Here is a 25,034-nt window from a genome sequence, read left to right as displayed (position 1 = left end):
CTTCTCCTAGATGTCAGTTTCGTACTGCACGGCTCCGAAAAGAATCTATTTTCAAAAGGCCCCGGTCGGAGATGCTATCCCCCTCCTCCGACGTTTGAAGGGAGATACGGAGGAGGAGTTGTGCCGGTGAAAGAGATCTGGGTGTTTAACGCACGTTCACCAACCAATTGAAGCGCACCAGAGTGGCAGTATAATGTGTCTGCTTGTACGTGTTGGCTCGGCCGGGGACTAACATTTGCTTTATGACGTGGCGAGCGGAAGTACGTGTACGGTGATGTGGTGCGCTGTTTACTCATGAATACTGTTTATGTATTCATTCAAGATTACCATTGCTCCATGATCATAGCTTTGTCTTCCGGATATAGAATGCGACTGGAGTTAGGGCGTCCTTAATTGAAGATGCATGAAACTGCAGTCAATTATGGAATAAGCGATGAGTGCCTTTTCATGGACGCAAATCTATAAAACATATAACACTGATTATGCAAAACAGGAAGATTGATGAATAATGTAGCAGATACCTTAACATTTTTCGTCATGTGATCTGTCCATGGAAAAGTGCTTACCTATTCATTCTTGTCAGTCCGCGGACGATTGTTTGTTTGATTCATCTCCCTCCCCCCCCCCCCTTTTTTTTTCCCCGGTAGCAAGGGCACTGCAAGAGGTGGATCTTCAAACGTGTTATGACATCACTACATGTTTCACAATGATTGGCAGCACCCACTCTGTGGGTGTATTCAAATTGCGTTAGTGGCTCCACTCTCTAAAGCCATTAATCTCGCACAGACTGGGTGTATGGTAATAGAAACGACTGATTCGCAATCCAAACTTAGGATCAAAATTTGCTGGATCCCACGGGGAAAAGACTGCATGCAAAATTGATGCTGCAAAAATAAATGATAGAAGTATGTATATGATTTATGCACTCACTATACCGGAGGAACCTTACTCACACAAACTCGCTCACACCAATGCAGGGACGTGGACCTTCCTGCTCATACGTGACTAACTCACATACAGACATACACACGCACACCTAAAAAAATACAAGCGTTGGGTAAAAATACACATTCAGCAAACTTACCCATGGTTCAATCGAATTTCAGCTGACGCCGTTATGGCTGACCTTTCTCCGTGGCCTTCTGACTCACGGGGGAAAAAGAGATCTGATATATTTTTAAGTATCTGCGTCTCTTTCTGGGGCATCTTTATTTGTCATATTCAACTATAACGTCACTACATTACTCTGTTTGACATACAGTTTTAGGACGCTATGCGGCAATGAACAGAATTCTTTAAAACCCCTGTCTTTAGAAGCAATGATTTATCTAAGATAAATTATTTCTAGTCATTTCCCATTCCTATTATTTTTATGTCCACATTTGTATTTTTAGAAAAAAAGAACGAAATAGCGCAAATAATGAAAAGAGAGAGAGAGAGAGGGAGAGATGGAGAGATAGACCCAACATTGCACACCAGAAGCAAACAAATTGTTGTAACTAAACGGGAAGTTCACTCAATAGCATTATAATTATGTGGATTGATGGAACGCAGCATGCGATAAAATAAGTAGAAAACATGAACGAATAAAGTTAAGGAAATTGTGTCTGCGGACAATCCGTTCAAAAGTTCTGAATTATTAAAGTCTCAGTTCCGCCCTCGATAGGATGAGAAGACTGCAACAGTTCGTGACGTCACTGCAAGACAACTATACAAACGAAATGAAAATACTTTTTTTTTTCAAAGAACACATTCTCTCATCTTGTTACAGTTACTGCCGCAAGGGTAATATCATTCCCCGTGCTTTCTGATACAGATAAGTCGATGTTCTTTATGCTAGAAAATGAAAATATGCAGAATTCCCTTCATATTTTCTTTATGATGCGTGGTTATTCTGCAGTGACGTGAAAAATTGTAGTAGTCGTCTTATTCAGCACTGGATCTTTAAATAATAATATGTAACTTTTGAACGGAGTTCAATATTGCTCAAACTTGAGTGACGTGTTTGACTAACATTGCTGCATTAACTCATTAACCCTTTTAATACTTTTAACACATTTTCTCTTTCTGATAAGATATAATGTGATGATGATTTTCTCTCTCCCTTTTCATTTTCGCTTTTTCTCCCTTTCTCTCCCTTAAACACACAAACACACGCACATGTCCCCCCCCCACACACACAGTGACCCCCCCCCACACACACACACATACACAATTTCTGAGTCCAGCAAGGTTAGAATAGTACACGTGTACAATAATTATAATTCGGACTCTATACCTAATTGCTATAACTACATACTGCTTATGTCATATAAAGCAAGAAATATTCGCGGCTTGAAATTTTCCCTAATTGCCACTGGAAAATCCAATGCATTATAATGTAGACAAGAACTTTCGCGTGCATTCTAATTTCGAGAATCTTGGCTCTCTCGAAATTCAAGAAATGAAAAATCAAGCGCAAATTTCTGGTTCTGCAGCTCGTTATCCTTTCATCTCCTCTTTGCTGTATTCCTGTGGTTTTCTTGTTTTTCATGAAATTGTCAGTTTTCAAGCACTCTTTACATTTCCCCTTTATTTAATTTCGCCGTGTCCTTCTTTTCATTTTAAAGTTAAGGAATTGATTGAAATCAAAGTTTGAATTAAGATTAAATCAAAGAGAGTGAAAGTGACGTCATATTCGACGATGGTGGAGGTGGGGGGACTATAAAAGGGAAAAAAACATCTGTCCATGTTTGGCATTCGTTGAAGAGCAAACTACCTTGAAAAGAATTAGGCCATCTGTATTGTGGCCAACTACGAAGTAGAGGTATCCTGGTACTCCCTTGCGCGGGTAGCCCTTCCTTTCCATTTTCTTGCCTGCTGCGTGGGTTCGGTTGACATTTTGATCAACGATTTGTTACCAATAATCAGACAGTTCAGAGCGAGCTCATGTGCACATGGGTACAAATTGCCTTTTTCTTTTCTCAATTGGTTCGGTGCTACACTCGTTTTCAAAGCAACAAAATGCATAAGCTTGCCGACGTATAAAGTTGTATACATTTTATGGAATTCATCAACCATGTTCAAACAAAGGATGAACTTGCGCAGACCATGTGACCAGAATGATCCATCAATAAGCACTTGGGAAATCTTACAGATAGAAAACAATATGTTTATAGGAATGATAATGCCTCATCAGTGTGCAGTATTTCATGTGGAGAACCCCAAGGAAGCCTCCTTGGTCCATTATTGTTCTTGATATATATCAATGATACACAACTTTCTTCATGAAAGCTTTCTTTTGCGTTGTTCGGTGATGATTCGAATATTTTTATGATATTTTGATCTCATTCAGACCTTCGAGACCTTCATCATTTAGTCCAAATTATGAATGATGAATTACAAAATGTTGCGATTTGATTAAAGTCAAATAAATTATCTTTGAACGTGCAAAAAAACATCCTAATTACATGTTATTTAGTAATAAAGCCACTCTTTTAACATTTGTTTTGATAATTATTTACTTGATCAAGTAAAATCCACAAAATTTTTAGGTTTGATAATAGATAATAAGTTATTATGAAAGAACATATTTATTATATCTAGAAATTCTGGAGTTATGAATAACTTAAACATTTTTATACCTGTTCTGTTCTTCCTTAACTTTATTCTACTTTAATTCTTCTTCATTAATCTACATTATGGACTTCTGGCCTAGGGTAACTCAGGTAAACTTCTGACTGAGAACATTTATTTATTACAAAAGAAGGTCCTCCGTTTTATTTGTGACACTAACTTTTATTAACAGACCAAGCCTTTGTATTATGAACATTAGATTCTTAAAATGTCATATGATTTTCAATTAGGACAGTTTATGCATAAATTCAATCATGACTAAGTTCCGATAATATTATCTAAAACGTTTATCAAAAATAGTTTGGTTAATAATTACCCAACAGGACAGTCTACCTCACTACATTTACCTTTGAATTGAATATTATCTGCTGATATATTTTTTTTACATTCACAGTGCCTAAACTTTGGAATTCTTTGGGCACAAGTTTAAAGGAAATATCTACGTTGAGTAATTTTAAGAGGCAATTTAGGAATAAATTATTACAAAGATGTTCTGTTTGAAATTATCTATCCTCCTGCTTGATATCCTCTCTTCTCCATCTCTTCTCTCCCCAGTCATCTCAACTTGTCTTATCTATTCCCTCTATTTCATATCCTCTCCTGTAATCTCCCCCCCCTCTCTCTCTCTCTCTCTCTCTCTCTCTCTCTCTCTTATACCGGTATAAATTCTGTTTGTTGTTATATGTGTCTCATAATGATAACATTTGATTTTTTACAAGCTATTTGATTTAGTCTCTCCCACTTAGGTTTTCATGACTCCAAGTGATATTTTTAGTATATGTATTGTTGTTTCGATTATTTTTGTACATTAAGATGGACAAAATATTATCGTATAGTAATAATTGTAATAATCATTGTGTCTCAGTTACGTTTGTTTAATACTTTTGTGAACATAAAGTAGAAATAAATTGAAACAAAAATCTAATCGAATCATTTTGCAAAGAACGTGTAAACAATCTTTTCTTTTTTTCCACTGTCAGATAGCTAAGCTGGAAAGCTCCACCAGGGATTACTTGAATAATCTTGAATAATTACTTGAATAATCAGTGCATCACAGATGCTTATACCCCAGTGAATCTAAAAACAAACACGACCTTTTTTGTGCTCATGAGCAAAGAGGAACCCCGAACTGGCTTATTCACGATCGAAAACAGCGAAAGAGTTTTGAATTCTGTATCTCGGTTTCTTTCTCATTCCTCTTTGTTCTTCTGGCTCTTTTTTCGTCTCCTTTTCTCCTTTTCTTTTCGTCTTTTTCCTTCTCTTTATGTTGTTATTCTTTTTCATCTTTTGCTTTTATTTTTTATTCTTCTTCTCGTCTATGTAAACGGTTTTTCTTCCTCTCAAGTATTCTTGTTAAAGGGACTGTACAGTACTGGTTGAGGTGGGATTCATGTTTTGAACATTCCTAAGTGAGATAATGATAAACCTCTTATGAAATATGGAAGAGCATGTAATCTTAAGTAGGATTCAATGTTTATTTGATGAAAATTGGTTTTTCAGACGGCTAAGATATCCAAAAAAGTGATCCTAATAAAAGGCGACAGGCCACGCCTTTTATTAGGATCTCTTTGTTTCCCCTTGTTTTTGGATATCTCAGCCATTTCAAATCCGATTTTCATCAAACAAACTTTTGATACCCCTTAGAATTGCATGCTCTTTGACATCTCATAGAATGGTTTCTCAATATCTCACAAAACGTTAAAAGCTATATCCTCACCTCGACCAGAACTGTACACACCCTTTAATCTATCAATGTACCTTTCTGTTTCTCTCCCTCTTTCTCTCCCGTTATGATGGAGACTCCTGTCTGCTTCGTTTCTCACTTAAATTATGATACCCAAAATATTTACAAATTCAAAACAATACTAGCTTTTAAAAATGTGCACATTATATTGAAATGAAGTCTTTAAATGAGTATCTGCTTGAATACGCAGTAAACACTGTTTTTTGTGGGTTTTTGTGTGTTTGGGATTGTTTTTTATTATCAGCTGTGTTAGTCTCCAGCTGAGGTTAGCGGCACAAAATTTGGAAGGTTTTAAGGTCAAAGACGGATATTTTTCACTTCAATTGCTAGACAACAGCGCTCCGCCCACACCTGGTCAAATCGCACTGTGTTCGTATAGGTCAAGGTAGAACATGACGCGTGAATAGGAGAAAGGCACCCCGAGCGATACAATCCTATTCCCCTGTGCTCAATTTTCTTTCTTTCTCTCTCTCTCTCTCCTTCTCTCTCCTTTTCTCTCTATCTTTTTCTCCCATATAATCACTTTCTATCTCTCTCTTTCCCCTCTCTTTTTCTCTCCCTTTCTATATCTCTCTACGCAGGTGTACATGACATCGCCCTTCACAAAATTGAGCTTAACAAATCTGCGAAGAGAAAACCACTATTACATGTGGGAAAGTTTTAGGTGATTGTGAATTCGGACTCCCTGGAGTGTGTGGCGATTTGCTCTCATTCCGTTGATTCGCAGTATAGGAATTGAAAACAATTATCTAGAAATCGAAACTAGAAACGACAAAATGGCGGGAGAAATGTAGGTGATTTCACTAGACATCATGAATTCATATCTGTAGGTTTATTAATCAAAAGTTAGACATATAAGAAGGACGTTTTGCTATTTTTTCTATCCCCTCTCTCTCTCTCCTCTTCATTAACTGAGTATACTCTTCTTCTTATCTTCCCGTTCTTTAATTACTACTAAGAGCACACTAATCTATAACTTGCCACTAAAACTATTATTTCAGCTCATCCTTCTCCTCCTCCTTCATCTTTCCCTTCTTCTTCGTCTCTCCTTTTCGCTTCCTTCGCCCCAAACCTCCCCCCGCTTTTTTCACAGTTTTTCTTATTTCTTGTGCATCTCCTTCCAAAGGTCTCTCTTATTCTTCTTATTTTTGTAGGTCATCTGTCTCAGCGCATTTCGTGTCACGTCTTTCATTTCTTCTCCTTGGCTTCACTCGACACGAACTGACAGATTGCGACATAATCATGTCATGAATAATACTTGTCTGTGATATAGGGCTCACACGGGTAAATAATTTCCCATATAGAGAAGTGTGTTATTATTCAAAATATTCTGTAAAATAGCTGGGGGAAATGAGGTGTTTCATCTTCGGTAACCTGAAATAAGTGAGGTATACCCTTTCATCCATCAAATTTCAAAGGGGGTTCTTCTGCTCACAAATTCTGTCCAATTGTCCGCAAAGCCATGCAGACTACGAGTTCTTACTTAAAAATCACATATATTCCGTACATGCACCCAATCAAATATAGTACCTTCAAATTCTATGAGAAAAGCTTTCATCTTCCAACGAAAATGCAGTTTGTAGAGGAATTAATACTCAATATCTGCAGCTATTCAGTTTTGCCAAACTGCCTTTTCTGATTTTTGATTAAGTTTTTCTTCAATAATTTAAGTATTTTGTTACGATTTTGTAATGCGGTCAGGAACATTTCATTGTATTTGCAGGTGTGAGCCCAATAAAAGATTTGCGTAGTGCAGAGAATGACGTCATCATTGCAGTGCTCCAACGTACACCAGTAGTTATTTCTTACCAAGCATGTTCAATGTATTGAGAACTTCACCTCCTTTAAATAAGGACGTATAGACATGACTCCAGTTTTGTATACGCCCGCATACATTTGCAGATATTGCATTAATGAAGTTTCCCGTGACACTTGAATCACCAACGTTTCATATGCTTGCTGAATCGCATCTGTCTCTATGTTCTTATTTTTGATAGATTATCATATGACACTAAATAAAAAAATCGCTATTGAACTCTGACATAAAAAAAAAAATGACAATGAAAAGTTAACAAGAGGTTCAACCAGAATGCCTGAACCTCATGCAAGTAAAAACAGTCATATGTACGCATATACATATATATATATATATATATATATATATATATATATATATATATATTAATATATATAATCAAATAATAATACTAATAATGATACTAACAATAATAATCATCTTCAGTTCAGATATTTCAAGCGCATATAATTGTGAATTGAGGTAAAGTTTCTTTTGTCGATCGATACCACATTACCCCATCATGTTAAAATTGAATTCGTTAGACCTCAAATAGAATTTATTCGACTTTAAAAGCCTCTCATGTTTTATGAAACGGTGATGTTAAGAGCAATAGTAGGCCTACTATTAAAAGAGGAATTTTGCACCGATAAAAAGCTACACTGAATACAGAACGAAATTGTGTAAGCACAACAGTGAAAATTTGATCAAAATCAGATAAGATTTAGGAAAGATATGAAATTGTGAAGTTTCGCAAATGTTTGAATAGCAGTTCTCGAATATCATATATAATGGGTGAGCTCGAGATGTCATCTCCTCGCAAATGTCCATTGGTCCAAAATATACGACAATTAAATTTTCTGCAATAAAGGTGCAAAACATATTGTTATTTCTTGCTGAATATGTTCAAAATAGTGATCAATCTGATATATTAGGATTTGAGAATGTTACATTATTAGGATTTGAGAATGTTACATAATTGCGTTTGAACTCCCCAAAATTTCAAGATAGATCTTGTTCGCAAACAATATAGCAAGTTGTGAGGAGTGCATCATCAACTCACCCATTTGCATATTCACACTGACGGTTCAGCAATATTTTGTGAAAATCAGCAAAAGTTCATTATTTCATAACTTCCCTAGTTTTTACCCGACTTAGATCAAATTTGCAATGTTTACGGTGCATAGAATTTTACTCTTTATTATCAGACAAACTTTTGGCTAGTCTGGAACTCCGGCTTGACGCCCATCATTGTGCGTGTGTTTGCAAGTGTGATTAATTTTTGCGTTTGTATTATGTTCACTTTTTTTAGTGTATCTATTCTAAGTTTTCCCGTTGATTTTCACATTTTTAGAATTCAATTTCAAAACTTTTTCATGCAAATTCGTCCCGAGAAACTCACAGAATGCAAATCCTAACTTCAATTTAGTCAATTGTCATTGTAATTCGTTTTTCGTCAACCATTTTCAAAGACATCGCATTCAAAATCGTCGATTGTCAGTGAAATTTGTCCACGTAGAGCGCCCACTCTGTCTATGTGTGCGCACTCTACATGTGTAATTTTTGTTTTGCTTTGTTTTGATACCGTCATTGTCAAGACTCCTGAAGAAGGCCTAGGACGCCGAAAATTTGAGTCGAATAAATTCATGCTTTATTGGACAAAAATGCATTACAAGTTTGTTTCTTCATTTATATGTATATATATATATATATATATATATATAATATATATATATATATATACATATATATATAATGTTATTTCAGAATGCGTATTTATATATGTATAATACATGTGTATATATGTTGAGATTTCACGTATCAGCTGCACGAAGAAATGAAAAAACAAACTGGTAATGCATTTTTGGCCAATTAAAGGGATCGTATAGTTTTGGTTGAGACCTAATTTGAGGTTTCTAACATTTTTGGTGAGATAATGAGAAACCTCGTATAAAATATGAAAGAGCATGTAATTCTATGAGGAATTTAACGTTTATTTGATGAAAATTGATTTTGAAATGGCTGAGATATCCAAAAAACAGCAATTCTAATAAAGTGTGGGACCCACACTTTATTACGATCGCTTTGTGTTACTTTGTTTTTGGATGTTTCAGGCATTCCAAACCCGATTTTCATCAAGTAAACTTTGAATTCCTCTTAAAATGGTATGCTCTGTACTATATCATAAGCGTTTTCTTGGTATCTCACAAAAAGTTAAAAGCCCAATTCTCATCTCCACCAATACTGTACTATATCTTTAAGCATGAATAAACTCATGCTTTATGGGCCAAAAATGCATTAAAAGCTTGTTTCTTCTTTATATATATATATATATATATATATATATATATATATATATATATACATATATATATATATATATATATATATATATATATACATACATATATATATATATCATGTTTTTTTCAGAATGCGTATAAGTGTCTAGATCGTATTAATTTCTTTGTAGAGCATTTTCATTGTACATTATCATATGCGATTTACAATGGGTTTTTTTTAATGGAACAATTAAGTTTTTAGATATTTGTAAAGGCGTAAAGGGATTGCTGGTTGTGGAGAGTTTGGGGGAGACTAGTTGATTCTACAGTTTGGAAGCAGCAGATGAAAATGCTCTAGGTTTATGCTCTGTCGAATGACATTTTAAAAGAGTACCACATTTCAGTGATAATAATGTCACAATGAAATAAAGCGTCTCAATATTTATGCAGGTACATGTATCTCCTTTTCCCTGACTGGTGTTAAGTTTGAGCTCATCCAACATCAATTTCAAACTTGGATCCCTGGAGAGCGTTAAATAATGTGAGTCCGAATCATACTTCTCAGTCTATTGCAGCATAGCCTCAATCGTCCTTCCGCCGCAGAAAGATTGCAAACAAGAGGGTAATTCTCCTCCATTTCTTCCGAGTCGCCTCCATCCAGTTGTGGGGTTGTCTTTTCTGCTTGTGTCGTCACCTGCACGACGAGTGCTCTCCTACAAAGAGTTGTTGTGAGGTCTCAGCATGCGATGAACAAGACTCATTTTAACCACTTAAGGGCAATGACCGAATGACTGCCCATGGTGTGGTAGCCAAGCGTAGGAATTAGGCCAGTGGTGCCTAACCTGGTTTCAGAAATTGTATCCTAAACATGTTAAACAGCATGCTGAGCAGATGGTGCTGCATGCGTACTTCGTATTTTGAAAAGGTGTCGATGTCCTGTTATGGAATCCTGGCATGGGGAAACTGCTGTACAACTAGACTTAATTCTTTATTATTGATACAGAAAAGAGCTATACGGATAATTAACTTCGCCACATTTTTCGAACACACTAATGTCTTATTCTTTTCCAGTAGAACACTTAAGATCCAGGATTTATATCATTTTAATATCGGGTCATTTATGTATCAGTTAAACTCAGGTGGTCTCCCTGATGTGTTTTCTTCGATGTTTGTCAAAAATACTGAAGTTCATTTTTACCCTACTAGACAAAAAGATTCTTTTCATCTTTCTCCTGTACGAACCGTATCTGCTTTAAAAACAATAACCACTACAGGACCTAAATTTTGGAATGAGTTGGATAGAGAAATAATCCAATCTCAGTCTCTTTATTCATTTAAACATAAACTTAAACTAATTTTTCTGAATTCATATCTATAGCTATTCTTCAATCCTCCTCGATATTCTCTGTTCATACTTCACATTACTGACATTATCGATTATGTAACATGTGCCTCGCTCGTGATTTCTGTATTATCTCCTGAACTTCCTTTGTACACATTTGGTATCTCTGCTATTGTACACTGCATCTGACTTATACCTCGCTCGGGTGATCACGCAACACTCAAGAAGTCTGTGCCGCGGACATTGTTTTCATTGTTTTCTTTTTTCTTTTTCTTTTTACTTTTTGGCGTTTATATTTCTCCAATTCAGAAATTGTCATTCCTTTAATTACATACCCAAGTAAGAAATAATCTCACATCCGCATCTGGGAATCTACACAAGCAATGCTTCTATGTAGATTCCTCATATTTCACATGTTTTATTGTCTTATAAGCTGTACGTGACAATTCATCCAGGCTTTTGTATTGTGATGTTTATGTTTTATGTATTTGTTGAAATGTGGAATATGGAACAATAAAAAACAAACAAACAAACAAATGTCATAGATTTGTTGAGGAGTGTACAGACAGTTATAAGCCTTCCATTGGTATAATGAGAATTTGCACGCGGGAGGGGAAGTATGCTACATTGTTCTCTTCAAAGTCACATGTTCTACTCCGGAAACGAATGACAGCTCGGTCACAATAATGGTTCACATTTTTAGAATACATGTAGTTTTTATTTTCTCCTTTTTTTAATCACATAGGCACACCCCGCTTCTCTTATTTGGTACCATTAAATCGCCAGGTGTAATTTTCTATCCGTTCTCCGTTTCTTTTTCACAAACACTGATTACTCGGGGCTTACAGTCAAACAAGCTTGCTTTCATGTAGGTCCCGTCATACCTCTCTTTGTTCAACCCCATTTCCATTTCGACCAGTTGTCATTGCAATTGCTGTGTATTACCATGTATATTGTTTGTTTTTGCACATTGTTGACAAGGTAAGAGAACTTGGAACTATTATTTCTGATGTAATACTCATAAATGAGAAGTATGAAAATATAATTAGAAAAAAAATAAGAAGAATTTATGCCGACCAGAATACATAATACATGTATTCTTCACGTTTTCTTCGTGTGTATATTCTGTCAGGGTCATGATAGAACTTATTGGGAAGTGGACCCTTCTAAATTTAATGTTTGCATTTGTTAAAAAATGAACAGAGATAAGAAAGTCCCCTTTTTTCGTAATACCTAATGTAACTGGCAATGAAGGCAGAAAACAGTGAGAAAGCTAATCTAAACTAATGAGAAAGCTAGTGAGAAAGGAAATCAATGACTTTCACTTCACCGACAGAAAGACTACGATTTTCATCAGCATTTATACTGACTGAGGGTTCGATAACTGGCCAAGCCGCGTAGAAAAAAGTTCTACCCTGATAGATACAAATACATGTATACGTGTATGTGTTAACTCTGTTGAGCAAGTCGATCCCTGTGAACTGGACTTACACGAGGTTGGCTGTTTATACTCCTTTCGTCACACCTTATCTTGGCTGTTTATACTCCCTTCGTCACACCTTATCTTGGCTGTTTATACTCCCTTCGTCAAACCTTATCTTGGCTGTTTATACTCCCTTCGTCACACCTTATCTTGGCTGTTTATACTCCCTTCGTCACGCCTTATCTTGGTTGTTTATACTCCCTTCGTCACACCTTATCTTGGCTGTTTATACTCCCTTCGTCACACCTGATCTTGGCTGTCTATACTCCTTTCGTCACACCTTATCTTGGCTGTCTATACTCCCTTCGTCACACCTTATCTTGGTTGTTTATACTCCCTTCGTCACACCTTATCTTGGCTGTTTATACTCCCTTCGTCACACCTTATCTTGGCTGTTTATACTCCCTTCGTCACACCTTATCTTGGCTGTTTATACTCCCTTCGTCACACCTTATCTTGGCTGTTTATACTCCCCTCGTCAAACCTTATCTTGGCTGTTTATACTCCCTTCGTCAAACCTTATCTTGGCTGTTTATACTCCCTTCGTCACGCCTTATCTTGGTTGTTTATACTCCCTTCGTCACACCTTATCTTGGCTGTTTATACTCCCTTCGTCACACCTGATCTTGGCTGTCTATACTCCTTTCGTCACACCTTATCTTGGCTGTCTATACTCCTTTCGTCACACCTTATCTTGGCTGGCTATACTCCCTTCGTCACACCTTATCTTGGTTGTTTATACTCCCTTCGTCACACCTTATCTTGGCTGTTTATACTCCCTTCGTCACACCTTATCTTGGCTGTTTATACTCCCTTCGTCATTCCTTATCTTGGCTGTTTATACTCCCTTCGTCACAACTTATCTTGGCTGTTTATACTCCCTTCGTCACGCCTTATCTTGGCTGTTTATACTCCCTTCGTCAAACCTTATCTTGGCTGTTTATATTCCCTTCGTCACGGCTTATCTTGGCTGTTTATACTCCCTTCGTCACACCTTATCTTGGCTGTTTATACTCCCTTCGTCACACCTTATCTTGACTGTTTATACTCCCTTCGTCACACCTTATCTTGGCTGTTTATACTCCCTTCGTCACACCTTTTCTTGGCTGTTTATACTCCCTTCGTCACACCTTATCTTGGCTGTTTATACTCCCTTCGTCACACCTTATCTTGGTTGTTTATACTCCCTTCGTCACACCTTATCTAACAAGATTTATGAATGGTTCACACATCTCGTCGTCCCATTCATGAGTTCTCACGCCTATTTTCATCTCTCTAAGATTCTTTTAGCGATTGCCTCGGTTTCGCTCTCTTCCATTTACTATGTAGAGTCCATGCTTCCTCTAACCTATTATTTTTCTTAAAGGGATAGTACAGCATTGGTGGAGATGAGAATTGGGCTTTAACTTTTTGCGAGATACCAAGAAAACACTTATGATATACAGTAGTACAGAGCATACCATTTTAAGAGGACTTCAAAGTTTGTTTGATGAAAATCGGGCTTGGAATGACTGAAGCATCCAAATACAAAGTAAAACAAAGCGATCGTAATAAAATGTGGGTTCCACACTTTATTAAAATCGCTGGTTTTATAATACATCTACAAGTATCTCAGCCATTTCAAAACCAATTTTCATCAAATAAACGTTCAATTCCTCATAGAATTACATGTTCTTTCATATTTCATAAGAGGTTTCTCATTATCTCACCAAAAAATGTTAGAAACCTGAAATTAGGTCTCAACCAAAACTATACAATCCCTTTAACATCGGAAATACTTCTTTCCCCCTTATTTTCTCGAGAAAGTCATTCTGGTGTATTTTAGATCCGTAAATGCATCATGTATTGTGTTATTCTGATGAGAATGGGACATCGGTGATCTCACAGTACACTTAATGAAATTTTATGGCTAAAAGGCCAGTACACCTGTGTACTACAGGTGTAGTATATCGTAGTGAACATAGTTTTGGCGTACAGACAGATCCAACCTGGCTGAAAATCCGCCATTACGACGGTGTACCATTCGCGCAACGGACACATGCGAATGCATGATATAATACCGCGACTGGCTCGTGAACGCCGCAATATAGTTCATGCAGTCACCATACAAAGCGTGCGCGCTTGGGACACCGCAGTCGTGCGGATTTTCTACCAGGATGGATAGGTCGACTATATTACAGACAAGAAAGAGGATAATAAATCAAAAGATAAACGTCATGCAGTGCCATGGAATAGTTTATTGTGCATAATCATTTAATCATTTCTACATATAGGTCAGTCAAAACCATACGAAATTTAAGGCATTCCATATGAAGGAGAAGAGACGTGAGAGAGTTAAACAATGGAATTGTTGGCAATCCCTTTGCGTGATTAATGTACATAGGTATACTCACACTTTATGAAAGTGTTTTTTTTTTCATTCTTCGTCTTCTTGCTGTGAAATAGTTCTTCAAACTTCGAGATACAGGTAAAGCAAGACATCAGAAAATACTGATCAACCTGGGACTACGCCTTATTTTTCTATTTTACAAAAGATTCTTCAGACTGCAGAAAGTTTCAAATGTAACGTAATCATACATACATACATACACGTATAATACAAAGGTACATCCACACATTAGCAAGTGTTTTTTTATCATCCTTGAAGTGATTCTTTTTTTTTTAAAGAAACGGGTAAGGCAAGACATTATCAGAAGAAATAGATTAACCTATGATTACGCTTTTCTTCTAGTTTCCGGAAGATTTGCAGAAACGGAGTTTCAAATGTAAGGTAATAACATTAAAAATGACAAAGTGATATGACACACACACATACATACAGACACACACGGATGTGATGATTTGTCGGACTACGTAATTACACGAGACTTAATTTTTTGTATAGGGCCTACAGCAGGGATAACTAACAGAAGGGACCATGTACAGAAATGCTTTAAAACTGCGCAAACTTCTTATGTACAAAAGTTTCAGAAAACGAACAAGCAAACAAAAAAGGATCCCCCTAACGAAGAGATAGTCTTGTTATTTGCGTGATCACGATGGTCACGTGAACACAATGTTGAACAACAGAAAGTGAAAATTACTGATTGAAGTTTTTGAATGGGTCAGGACAATGTATTCACTTAATAAAAACAGTTTATTCTTTTTATCGTATCATTAACTGTTCTACGTTGTGATAGAGTCTTTTTGGGTGAGATGTCCTAAATAAAATCATTGGTTTTGTCTCAAACAAGAGAAAAACAGCTTGTCGGCTGGCAAAAGTAAAATAAGGATAGTAAAGTTGCCGATTGAAGCGTTACATACTTCTGCCAGTTGTTACGTAATTTCGTGACACCATGATACAAATGGAAGAATTATAGGAAGTTCGAAGAAGCTAGCACACAAAAATGCGTGTAAATGTCACTCTCGATGATGGCGTATGAATCCAACTGTCAGACGTTAGTGTGTACGTAGTGATCATAATCATAGGCTTGGGTTGCGTAGTACCGCACAGCTGGTGTCCTTATACGGTTTCTCTCAGCCAACCATGAGGGCGTTTGCGTTGGGGAATTTCAACAGGTTAATCTGGATGGAATGATGGAGGCAACTAGATCAGCTGCAACTGCCGTACATAATTAATCACAAGAAAACTGGTTGAGGGGTAAAAACAGCAATAGCTTAAATGAAGTCCATCTTCATTGCAACATTGCAATTGATCACATGCATACTTGAGTCATTTGACTTCAGCGTCATTCGGCGAAATGTTGTTACTACGTCGTTAAAGTCCAGTCAATACATCATTACGAATCTGAAGAGAAGCATATGTTGAAAGTTATGGTTACCGCGGGTGTCATTACTTTCAAGTGGATCCCTTTAGTACCCTTGATTGTTGGCCGGAGTTCAAAGGATAATTAGCAAATTGGGAAAATATTAAACGTGCCGAAGGTAATCTAGCTAGAAAATTTTCAGCGACATTTGAAAGGAAGCTACATTTTTCAAGATATATTTTTAAAATATATTGTCAGACAATATTATTATGTATCGACGGAAAGAAATATATTAAGTGATGCAATAACCGGTTTTTTTTTTAACTCGTGCTTATCTTTCTTTCCGCTAAAATTGTTCGCCCCTAAATTTCTAATCCCAATATAACATACATTGTTTCCCTACTGTTTTGTGACAGGATTTCGCAAATAAGATACCTATTGCTTTGGTGGATTAAAAACACTTCAAACTCAGGAAACTATTGTCCGCCGACACTATAGGACATTCGTGATCTTTGGAGACACGTACGACGCAAGAGTTGGACAAATTAAAATCATTATTCACTCACTTTGACAATTTTGTCTCGAGCATGACACGATCTTGCCACTCGAAGGTTGGACCATCTCATAGGACTGCGTTTGGCCTTTGCCGAACTCCATGCAGAAGTAAGCCTTGCGACCACATCCGATATCTGCCAAAAGAAGCGCATTACAAACAATAAGATGTCCCCTTCCTGCATTGACATAAATAATAATAATGATAATGAGCTAGTTCTTATAGGGCGCATTTCACACTTGTTAAGAATTTCAATGCGCTACACAGACTATAAAAAGAAATTATCTGCGTATTAATGGAAACCATGAAAAAGTTGCTTTTCACCGTGAATGCAAGTAGAATGATTACTATGTCCCAATGACCACAGGATAGAGTGGTTATCACACATCAAATTTGATAATTCTTTTAGGTTTACATGCACTCGTGAATTCATAGCCAATTTCATTAGGGCAATACATGTATTCTCATTTTGAATTTATGCGCCTTTTTGGGCTGGTATTCTCGTGAAAACGTAAGTGTAACTCTTTCTCAGGTCTAGAGAAAGAGTCAAGAAAATGTAGTTTCAACTAAACAGAGTTATATGATAAATTTAGATAAATCAAGTCGATAAGCAACACCTGACATTAAAAAGTAGGCGATTGAAAAGATATCCCTAAAAATCTCGACCGATATCTACTGACGCATTGGCTGGTCACAAATCGTACTCTGCCTGGGTTTCATAGCTGGCAGGGCCCAAACATATTACAATCAGAGGATACCATGTTTCTTAATTGAGAAACAGCACAGTGGCGTCTAGAGGAATGCTTTAATTCCATGGCCACGGACATTTTGATTGAATATCAATCAACGCAGTTTGATGGATTTTGACATAAATTCTGATTACCAGATGTACTAAGTTCAACAGAAAGGAACGAGTTGTAAAGCTTGTTACAAATCGTGATTTCCCAAACTGTTAACACACTGGCGGTCGTCTATCAAAACTAAACGCAAAAACTGTCTATAGATTAAACATTTTGGCGGAAAAAAAGAGTGGGCAAATGGGAAAAAGGAGTGAAGAGAGTGACGGTGAGAAGGTTTATAGCAAAATATGGCTGTCCACGTTGCTTTAATCCTTGCAATTAAAGGAAGCGCCTTCAGAATAATCAATTAACGGGTATCGAGTAATCACACATCTAAAAGATTTAGACAAAAAAAAAATAGAAGACAGAATGCTTTAAAGGCATAATTCACCATTTGCAGATGAAACAAAAATCCAGCTTTATAGTGCTTTAAAATAGGTCTAAAATGTGAGTTATGGATAGAAACAACCACTATAAAATTTTGAATCCGTATAATCGATGTTAAGTATTGTTAAATACACACAAACAAATAATATGACAATAGCTATAATAAAAATGTTTCCAGACTAAGCCGTCTACAGTTATGGTTTATTGAGAAAAAATGCTGATATCTCCTTACACTTGTATTTCAGGCTTTATTGCAAAAACTTTATACGGTAGGATGTTTTGTGATATAACAGACCTGTACATTATGCATCAAAATAAATGTGATATCTTGAAAAAAAAAATAAAAATCACTGCTCCTAAAGGTAAACAGGACCTTTAATAAATGGAATGAGACATAACCATTTATATACACTAATGTCTATTCGTTTTTCGTCCTTTTACGAGAAATGTTGAGAGCTCACAAGTCCATAGATCTGAGTTAATTATCAGAACCGTTATTCTTTAGTTCTGTTTATTTCAGGTCAGTTTTATTTCCTGCATTAGATTGTCAATACGATAAAGCACAATTTAACAAAGTTGCAGCGTAGTAGGAATCTATACGCAAAAGGTAGTACATGCGTACTTAGTGAAAACGTACGAAGAGAAATAAAAGATATAACGCCAACTGAAGGTACACTATCGCAGAGGGAACGCTTCGAATAAAGTTTTGGAAAAAATAGGGACCTATATAAATGAATATACATATAATTGGAAAAGCAGGATATCCTCTTCATTAGGAGATCGTGACTAGGAAGATGGTCCCAGGTAAACTTACGACAAATAGCAAACTATCATAAAATACGTTATAAACGTCGTAATATTCAGATTAAAAGCCATTAGACAAGCAACTTTTGCTTTTGCTCGTTAGCTTAAAACGATCTGCAGTAATTGACCGTTGTCCCTTTCGTGAGAAAGCATGCTGTCGTGAGTATTTCTATTAAGCCCAATCGAACGTAAAAACAAGCAATTTCACAACTAAGGAGAAAGTATAGACCTATAGTAGTGAGATAAGCGTTATTGGTATATGCAAGGCAGCTCAGGTCAATTTTTTTTTTCACTGACCGGAGAGAAGCTGCAATAACGTAACAATTGTAAACAATGACTGAATCAAGTTTGCGTTATTAGCCAGAGTACGAGCCTCCGATCGGTAGGATTTCTTGAAAATCCCATTCTCATAATTTATGTTGATTGGATTAGAGAAATTAGACTCGCAAACATATATTTTTCTTTATTCGACATCTCACTCTCTGGGAGGTATATAGAGTTAGTTGCAGCACAAACAAAGTAATCTTCTCTGTCATTGTTCGTTAATTGCTATAAAGGCGGAATTTGTTGCTATTTTGTGTTATCGAGGAGACCTAACTGTTTGATAACGTTTTATTTAATAAACTCTACTGTTTGATATTAGTAAAGTCACATTGCAGAAATAAAATGACAATATCAGCTCGAGCCGTGGTAGTAACTATGACCACAATATGTGGTAGTGTGTTAAAAAAAGATTAAATCCAGCCTAGTTTGCTTTTAAACATAAAGCTGAAGCTGAAGTAGACAAAAGTAGTGATTTACTGCACAAAAGTCATTGAGATATTCCGACATCGGAGCTAGCTGCAATCGGGCCCTCCATGCCTTCGACCAGTTTTACTGTTTTTGCTTCTCGTGAAAAACGCTGCACTAAAAAGAGTGGAGCGCTTTCACTCTTCTTTCACCTGACCAAAAGAAACAGACGAATTATAAATTTTGATAACGACTTTGAAAACTTGTAACATGTTTCTTAAGGGAAGGTTAATGACAAAACGAAGAAGTGAACATACATTAAAGGTGTAGTAACCCATTTCCTCTCATTCTCATATGTCAACTTAACCACTTAATTGACAAATGTACTTGAAGTTATGTAATAAATTTGATGTTTAAAACATTACATGGAAATTTTGTATTCAGCTATTCTTTCCAAGAAAACGAACATTACGTTAATTTCATTTGTCAAATTCAGTTAGAGCAGGGAGGTGAGCGTTTCTTCTCACCTCCCTGGTTAGAGTGTACTTACGACTGGTTGTAGTTTATTGATAGCCATACTTATAGTATTAGGAAAGTAAAGGGTAAATGGATATCGTTGTTATTTTACATTCTCAGGCAATCGGCTCTTGTGTTCAAGTGTTTTAATATCATAAAAGTACAATGTTATATCAATTGTTTTATGATGTTGCTTCATTTGCATTTGGTATATTCAAACTGCCAACTAAAAAGATTGCAAATTATACTCACTACAACCTGCAACAGGTAGAACCGAGAATAAAGTTAGCGTTCTTCTCTACTCAACATAAGGTGTTTGTTCCATGAACTTCTGTTGGAAGTTGCATTGAATAACATACTCTCAATATTCAAAAGAAGATATAATTTCTTTCTTGTCCATAAGAGATATCATAAATTTCCCGCTTTATTCAATGCATTACGTACTTCACGCTAATGACTTTTGCCTTCTTATCATGTGTTGTTCTTTCTATGGTTATGTAGTTCATTGTATTGTATTAATGTAGCATTCTAGCTGTAAATCTCGAGATCGGCCCTAGAAAGACTAAAGGTCTATGTTGATCCCCAAATGAAATGCCTGTTTTTATGCAGTCTTTCGTCTCTTATCAAAATGGCATAGGACTTTTTTTCTGTATCCTTTTCTGTTCTATGTATAGTTCTCATATCATGTGTATGCTTTTATCAGATGTGGAAATTAAATGAAACGAGATGAAATGAAATGAAACGAAATGAAACAAAATGAAATGAAATGAAATGAAATGAATTGAACTGAAATGAAATGAAATGAAATGAAATGAAATGATAAAAAAATGAAAACATGTTTCCATGTCCGCCACAAACAACTATAGCAATATTCCTTTAATTTCATCTTCACTGATAGCAGTGTATTAATGATTGCCTTTCATGACTACTGCATAGTTAATTCTCCACTGATATAATTAAGCATTACAATTCTTGGCACTAACACTATAGACGTACTATCTGCATCACATACATCGACCAAGACAATCTATTTTCTTTGCTTGTTCTCTATCATATAATAGCACGTAAAGATTCCACATCTGATAGTCTGATAGTAATAGACCCGAGTGCTGTAACAAACGTTGAAGTAGATCCGTTTGGTATATGCTCCTCCACAGACCTCGGTCTTCTTAACTGGTGACTACACCTTCCCCCCCCCCCCCCCCGAAAAACAATCAAAGCAAAAAATGAAACAAACACACGTCATGTGTTTATTTCTGCATTTATATGTATGTGTACATAATATACACAAAATAACGTAACTATTTTTTAAAGAAAATGTTTTGAGCAAAATAACGTGGCAGGGGTATTCTACATCCACTTCTGTGTGAAAATGAGAGTTACCTTCCGAGTCACGTTCGAGTGAGCCCATATTAAAAACAAAATGGTCAGTTATCGAAGAGTATAAGGGTCAGTGAAACATTAACATTCTGTTTTTGGTACAGGTTCAAGCGCTGTTGTTGTTTCATCATCCATTGTTTGACCCCCTCAGACCTAGCCTAAACTTATCTCTCTCTTCCTCTCCCTCTTAGACGGTTTGGTGAGCAAAATTGAACAGGGTAGTGGCTTTGTTCAACCTTTGTTAAACTGCAAAATCTCTCCAGTTAGTTCATGAAAGAACTGACATTACATTACATTACAATTTACATTGTAACCAACATGTAACAGCACATGATGTTGTTTGAACTTACGAGAGAGTCGTTATGTCGTGGTTGAATGAAAATAAGAAAAATATAAAATGTACTGTCGAAATTGCATTATGCGGTCAAACAATGAAACAAAACAGCCAGTAAGATATACCCCCTGCCATTGTAAATCACTTTGCTCAAAATATATTTTTTTAAGTTACGTCATTTTGACTGAGGGTTGCGGGAGTTACTTTTTGTTGTATGTAGCGTATACAAGAAATATTACACGATGCACCCAGAAATATAACAGAAAGTTTTCTCTCTGTTAAGAGAGAGAGAGAGATAACCTGGAGGAAGTGTATTCATCATAGGAAGTATGACATCATAATCGACAAAACATCCTGCTGACATTTCGTTACCGTAATGATCGAATCAAGCTCTTACCTGCTACAGGGAAATCAAAGGAGATGTCGCGAATTGTCATTTCGGTTCCAGGTCTGAGGGGAGTCTTGGACTGCTTAATAGTCAAGACGTTATCGATGCGGTCGTACTCGGCTCCACCCTGTTGCCTGTCGCTGGTGAAGACAGCAAGGTACCACTGCTGCGGGCCTTTTGGAATGTCCGAGTCTGCTGTAGAACGCACGAAGAACGTTGCCTCAACGGTGCCCCTCCCATCTCGGCCAACACCTCCGGGGACACTCATTTCGGACCGGGTAGAACTAAGGCGGACCTGCGGTGTGCTACTTCCTGTAGAAATACACAATCATTAAAAGGTGAGATATGACAGTCGTAATACATTCACAAAATTTCCGAATTTTCATACCGTACTGATTCTACACAGTTGGACTGGGATAAATCTCTTTGAAGAGAAATACAAAGCTCACGTTTAGAATAATTTCACAGAATAAAGTGGAGTTACGCATAATACAAAGTGACATTATCTTCAGACTTCAGAAAGATACAAGTGACCAAAGACTCTACTATCACCAAGATATCGGTTTATTGCCACTTGGTCAGATGGTCTACTCCCTAGTTCGACTAATACCACTACGGCTAAACTCATTTGGTCTACCATCAATTTCGTCTAATACCCTCTTGGTCTAATCCTCACTTGGTCCAATGCCCAGTTTGGTTATTTATTGCTTTGTCTAAGGACCACACAGTCTAATACAATTTCGTGTCCCTGGATTTTTTCCTCTTTGTCTAATGAACTGTGGCCATTAGACGAAGTGGGCAAAGCCCATCTAGAAATATATAGACGAACCGGTAATGAGGCCAAGTGATCATTGGACTAAATGGTCATTAGACTAAGTGGTTGTATATGAAACGGATTAAACAATGTGGGTTGAGACTAAATGGCTATTAGACGATGTGGAAGTAGACCAATTGATAGATCACCCCGTGATAAAGTAAAGTTGACTTTTATTTTCTTTTCTTTTTTATAATTGGCAGAATGCACGTTCAAAGTAAGAAAATGTGTCGAATTGCACATTGTAACAACCGCGAATATATGAGGGAAATTTTTCGAATGAATGCATGCTCTCACCGCCGCCGCCACCGCCGCCGCCACCAGGACGGGGAGGATCTGGCCTAGAGCCGCCTGTTGATGTACCATCTCCGTCCGTGCAGGTGACAGGGACACACTTAGTGAGGGCCTTCCTGGGTTTCCCCTTCAGCGAGAAGCGTCCGGTCTTGGAGAGCTCTACGCAGAGAAATCTGGTCTTTGAGCAAGACTGTCCGGCCAGATTGAGATTGTACGGGCGATCGTTGAATCGCACGACGTCTCCCGTTCGAAATCGACGAATGGCTTCGTAACCGAGGTTGAGGTTGGCTGTGGCTACCTTGCGTCCTTTGCCGTTCTTCTTCGAGCTCCCCCAGGCTTCCAACGTCCATCCTGGCTCCATATCCAGGTCGGTAGTCGATCTGCTGTCGTAATTGACACTGACATCGAGGGTCATCTGGTTTGATTGTCCAGCGCGCACGGCGCTGCGTGGCTCGCGCGCGATGCCCAGACTGGTGACGGTGAACGTTGGCTTCGGGGCGGCTAAAGGTTCGGATGGGGTAGGGTTGATGGGAAGGGAGGGATCGACAGTACCACGAGAAGGGTTGGCAGTAGAAAGTAAACCGTCACTTGAGTCAGTCCCTGCTTCATGAAAAAACACACACACACACACATCAACTAAAGCAATTATTTAGGTACAAACAGATGTCAATGTAAACCTACTGAAAGACAATATGAACATGATGTAGAATTAAAGAGATGTGGTGTCTTTGTTGCTTTTAATAGACGTTTCAGAAATCATGAAATATTCATACTTGTCATAGAATTCTCTTCATGGAACAATTTGGAGCGTTGATATTCCTACTATCAAGCAAATTAGAGACAACTAGCAATTGCGATTTGAAAACGGTTGAATGATATAAGAAATTGTTGTCGTGTCTAGAATGTCTGAAAAGTGACATGCGGGGGTGGATGGAATAATTGCCAGCATGTTTATTTTCATTTGACTTTTTTTTGGGGGGGGGAGGGAGTGTGAGGGGTGGTGGAGGGCTTACTTACTCATTGTTTTCATCTCGGCTTTTCCGAATCTTTTTTTTTTGGTTGTAATATTGAGTTAATTGATATTAAATTATTTAAGATGAATATTTTATGCCATATACTTGAATACAAGTGGGGATGACGAGTAGGATTTTTTTTTCTCAATAGAAATAACAATTTGTAAAGCGCATGAGCAAACACAAAAATCAAGGCTAGAGACATTTTACAGGTAGAGGCTTTTTTTAATTGAAGTGATTTAAAACGTTCGATCAATTCGCTACTGTAAAAGCGATACCAAATTCATCATTTCATCAAGCAGTTCTTTTCAGCATGTGTTTAGCGCACTGTATATCTCTTACATTTGCCGAAAGGTTTCATAAAAATGTCGAACATCAATAGAGACTAACATATTGCCAATAGCCATATCTCAGATTTCCAAATAGATAGTGGGATCGCATTTGTCTGGTATTTTTCGCTCTGTTACGAAACCTTACCAGTGCATCTGACCTTGCTACACCCCACGAGATTTGAAGCCTGATTCAAGCGCGCCATGAGCTGATAGGATGGGCTGGGATTGTCCTTCTGAAGTCTGACACACAGGAACTTTATGTCCGTACAACTTCGACCAGTCAAGTCGATGGTGTGTGAAACACGCTAAAAGAAGTATAATTTCATGCGTTAAGACGTTACACACAATTGGGGTTTGTTAAATGATAGACACACATTTCAACTGTTAAATATTAGTTGTAAGGTATTTATCTTCCTTCTGGTTGCGCGTTACTACATTGTGAAATAAAATATTATTGAAGTATGAAAAACGAGAGTTTGCAATTGACAATGATATGTACACATATATGTGTATTGTTACATACTAAAGGAATTAAAGTTAATTAAAATACAATTTTTGTCAAGACAATGCATTTCAGCAGATCTGAATCCTCCAGCTTAAAAACATGAATATAATAGCTTTCCCATTCTTTGTGAGTGTTTTTT

The 25,034-nt window shown here is 37.0% G+C and overlaps 1 protein-coding gene across 2 annotated transcripts in view; it reads right to left on the bottom strand.

Moving 5' to 3' along the window:
* Positions 1-15,685: 15,685 nt before the first annotated feature.
* LOC139729931 (uncharacterized) overlaps positions 15,686-25,034 on the bottom strand; it is a 48,353-nt gene continuing 39,004 nt past the window's right edge. The window contains exons 8-12 of one of the 2 annotated variants that reach the window (XM_071640851.1): positions 24,536-24,695; positions 23,049-23,645; positions 21,947-22,249; positions 16,574-16,696; positions 15,686-15,825 (exon numbers count right to left, since the gene is read on the bottom strand). In XM_071640851.1, the coding sequence (XP_071496952.1) occupies positions 15,821-15,825; positions 16,574-16,696; positions 21,947-22,249; positions 23,049-23,645; positions 24,536-24,695 (1,188 nt within the window). In that variant the 3' untranslated portion in view covers positions 15,686-15,820. The remainder of the gene's footprint in view (positions 15,826-16,573; positions 16,697-21,946; positions 22,250-23,048; positions 23,646-24,535; positions 24,696-25,034) is intronic. The other variant, XM_071640853.1, reaches the window with a different exon arrangement.

This window comes from Diadema antillarum, unplaced genomic scaffold (assembly GCF_040938485.1).
Source record: "Diadema antillarum isolate AM-2024a unplaced genomic scaffold, OU_Dant_1.0 seq00000271_RagTag, whole genome shotgun sequence".
NCBI lineage: Eukaryota > Metazoa > Echinodermata > Echinoidea > Diadematoida > Diadematidae > Diadema > Diadema antillarum.
This window is presented reverse-complemented; position numbering and strand designations above follow the sequence as displayed.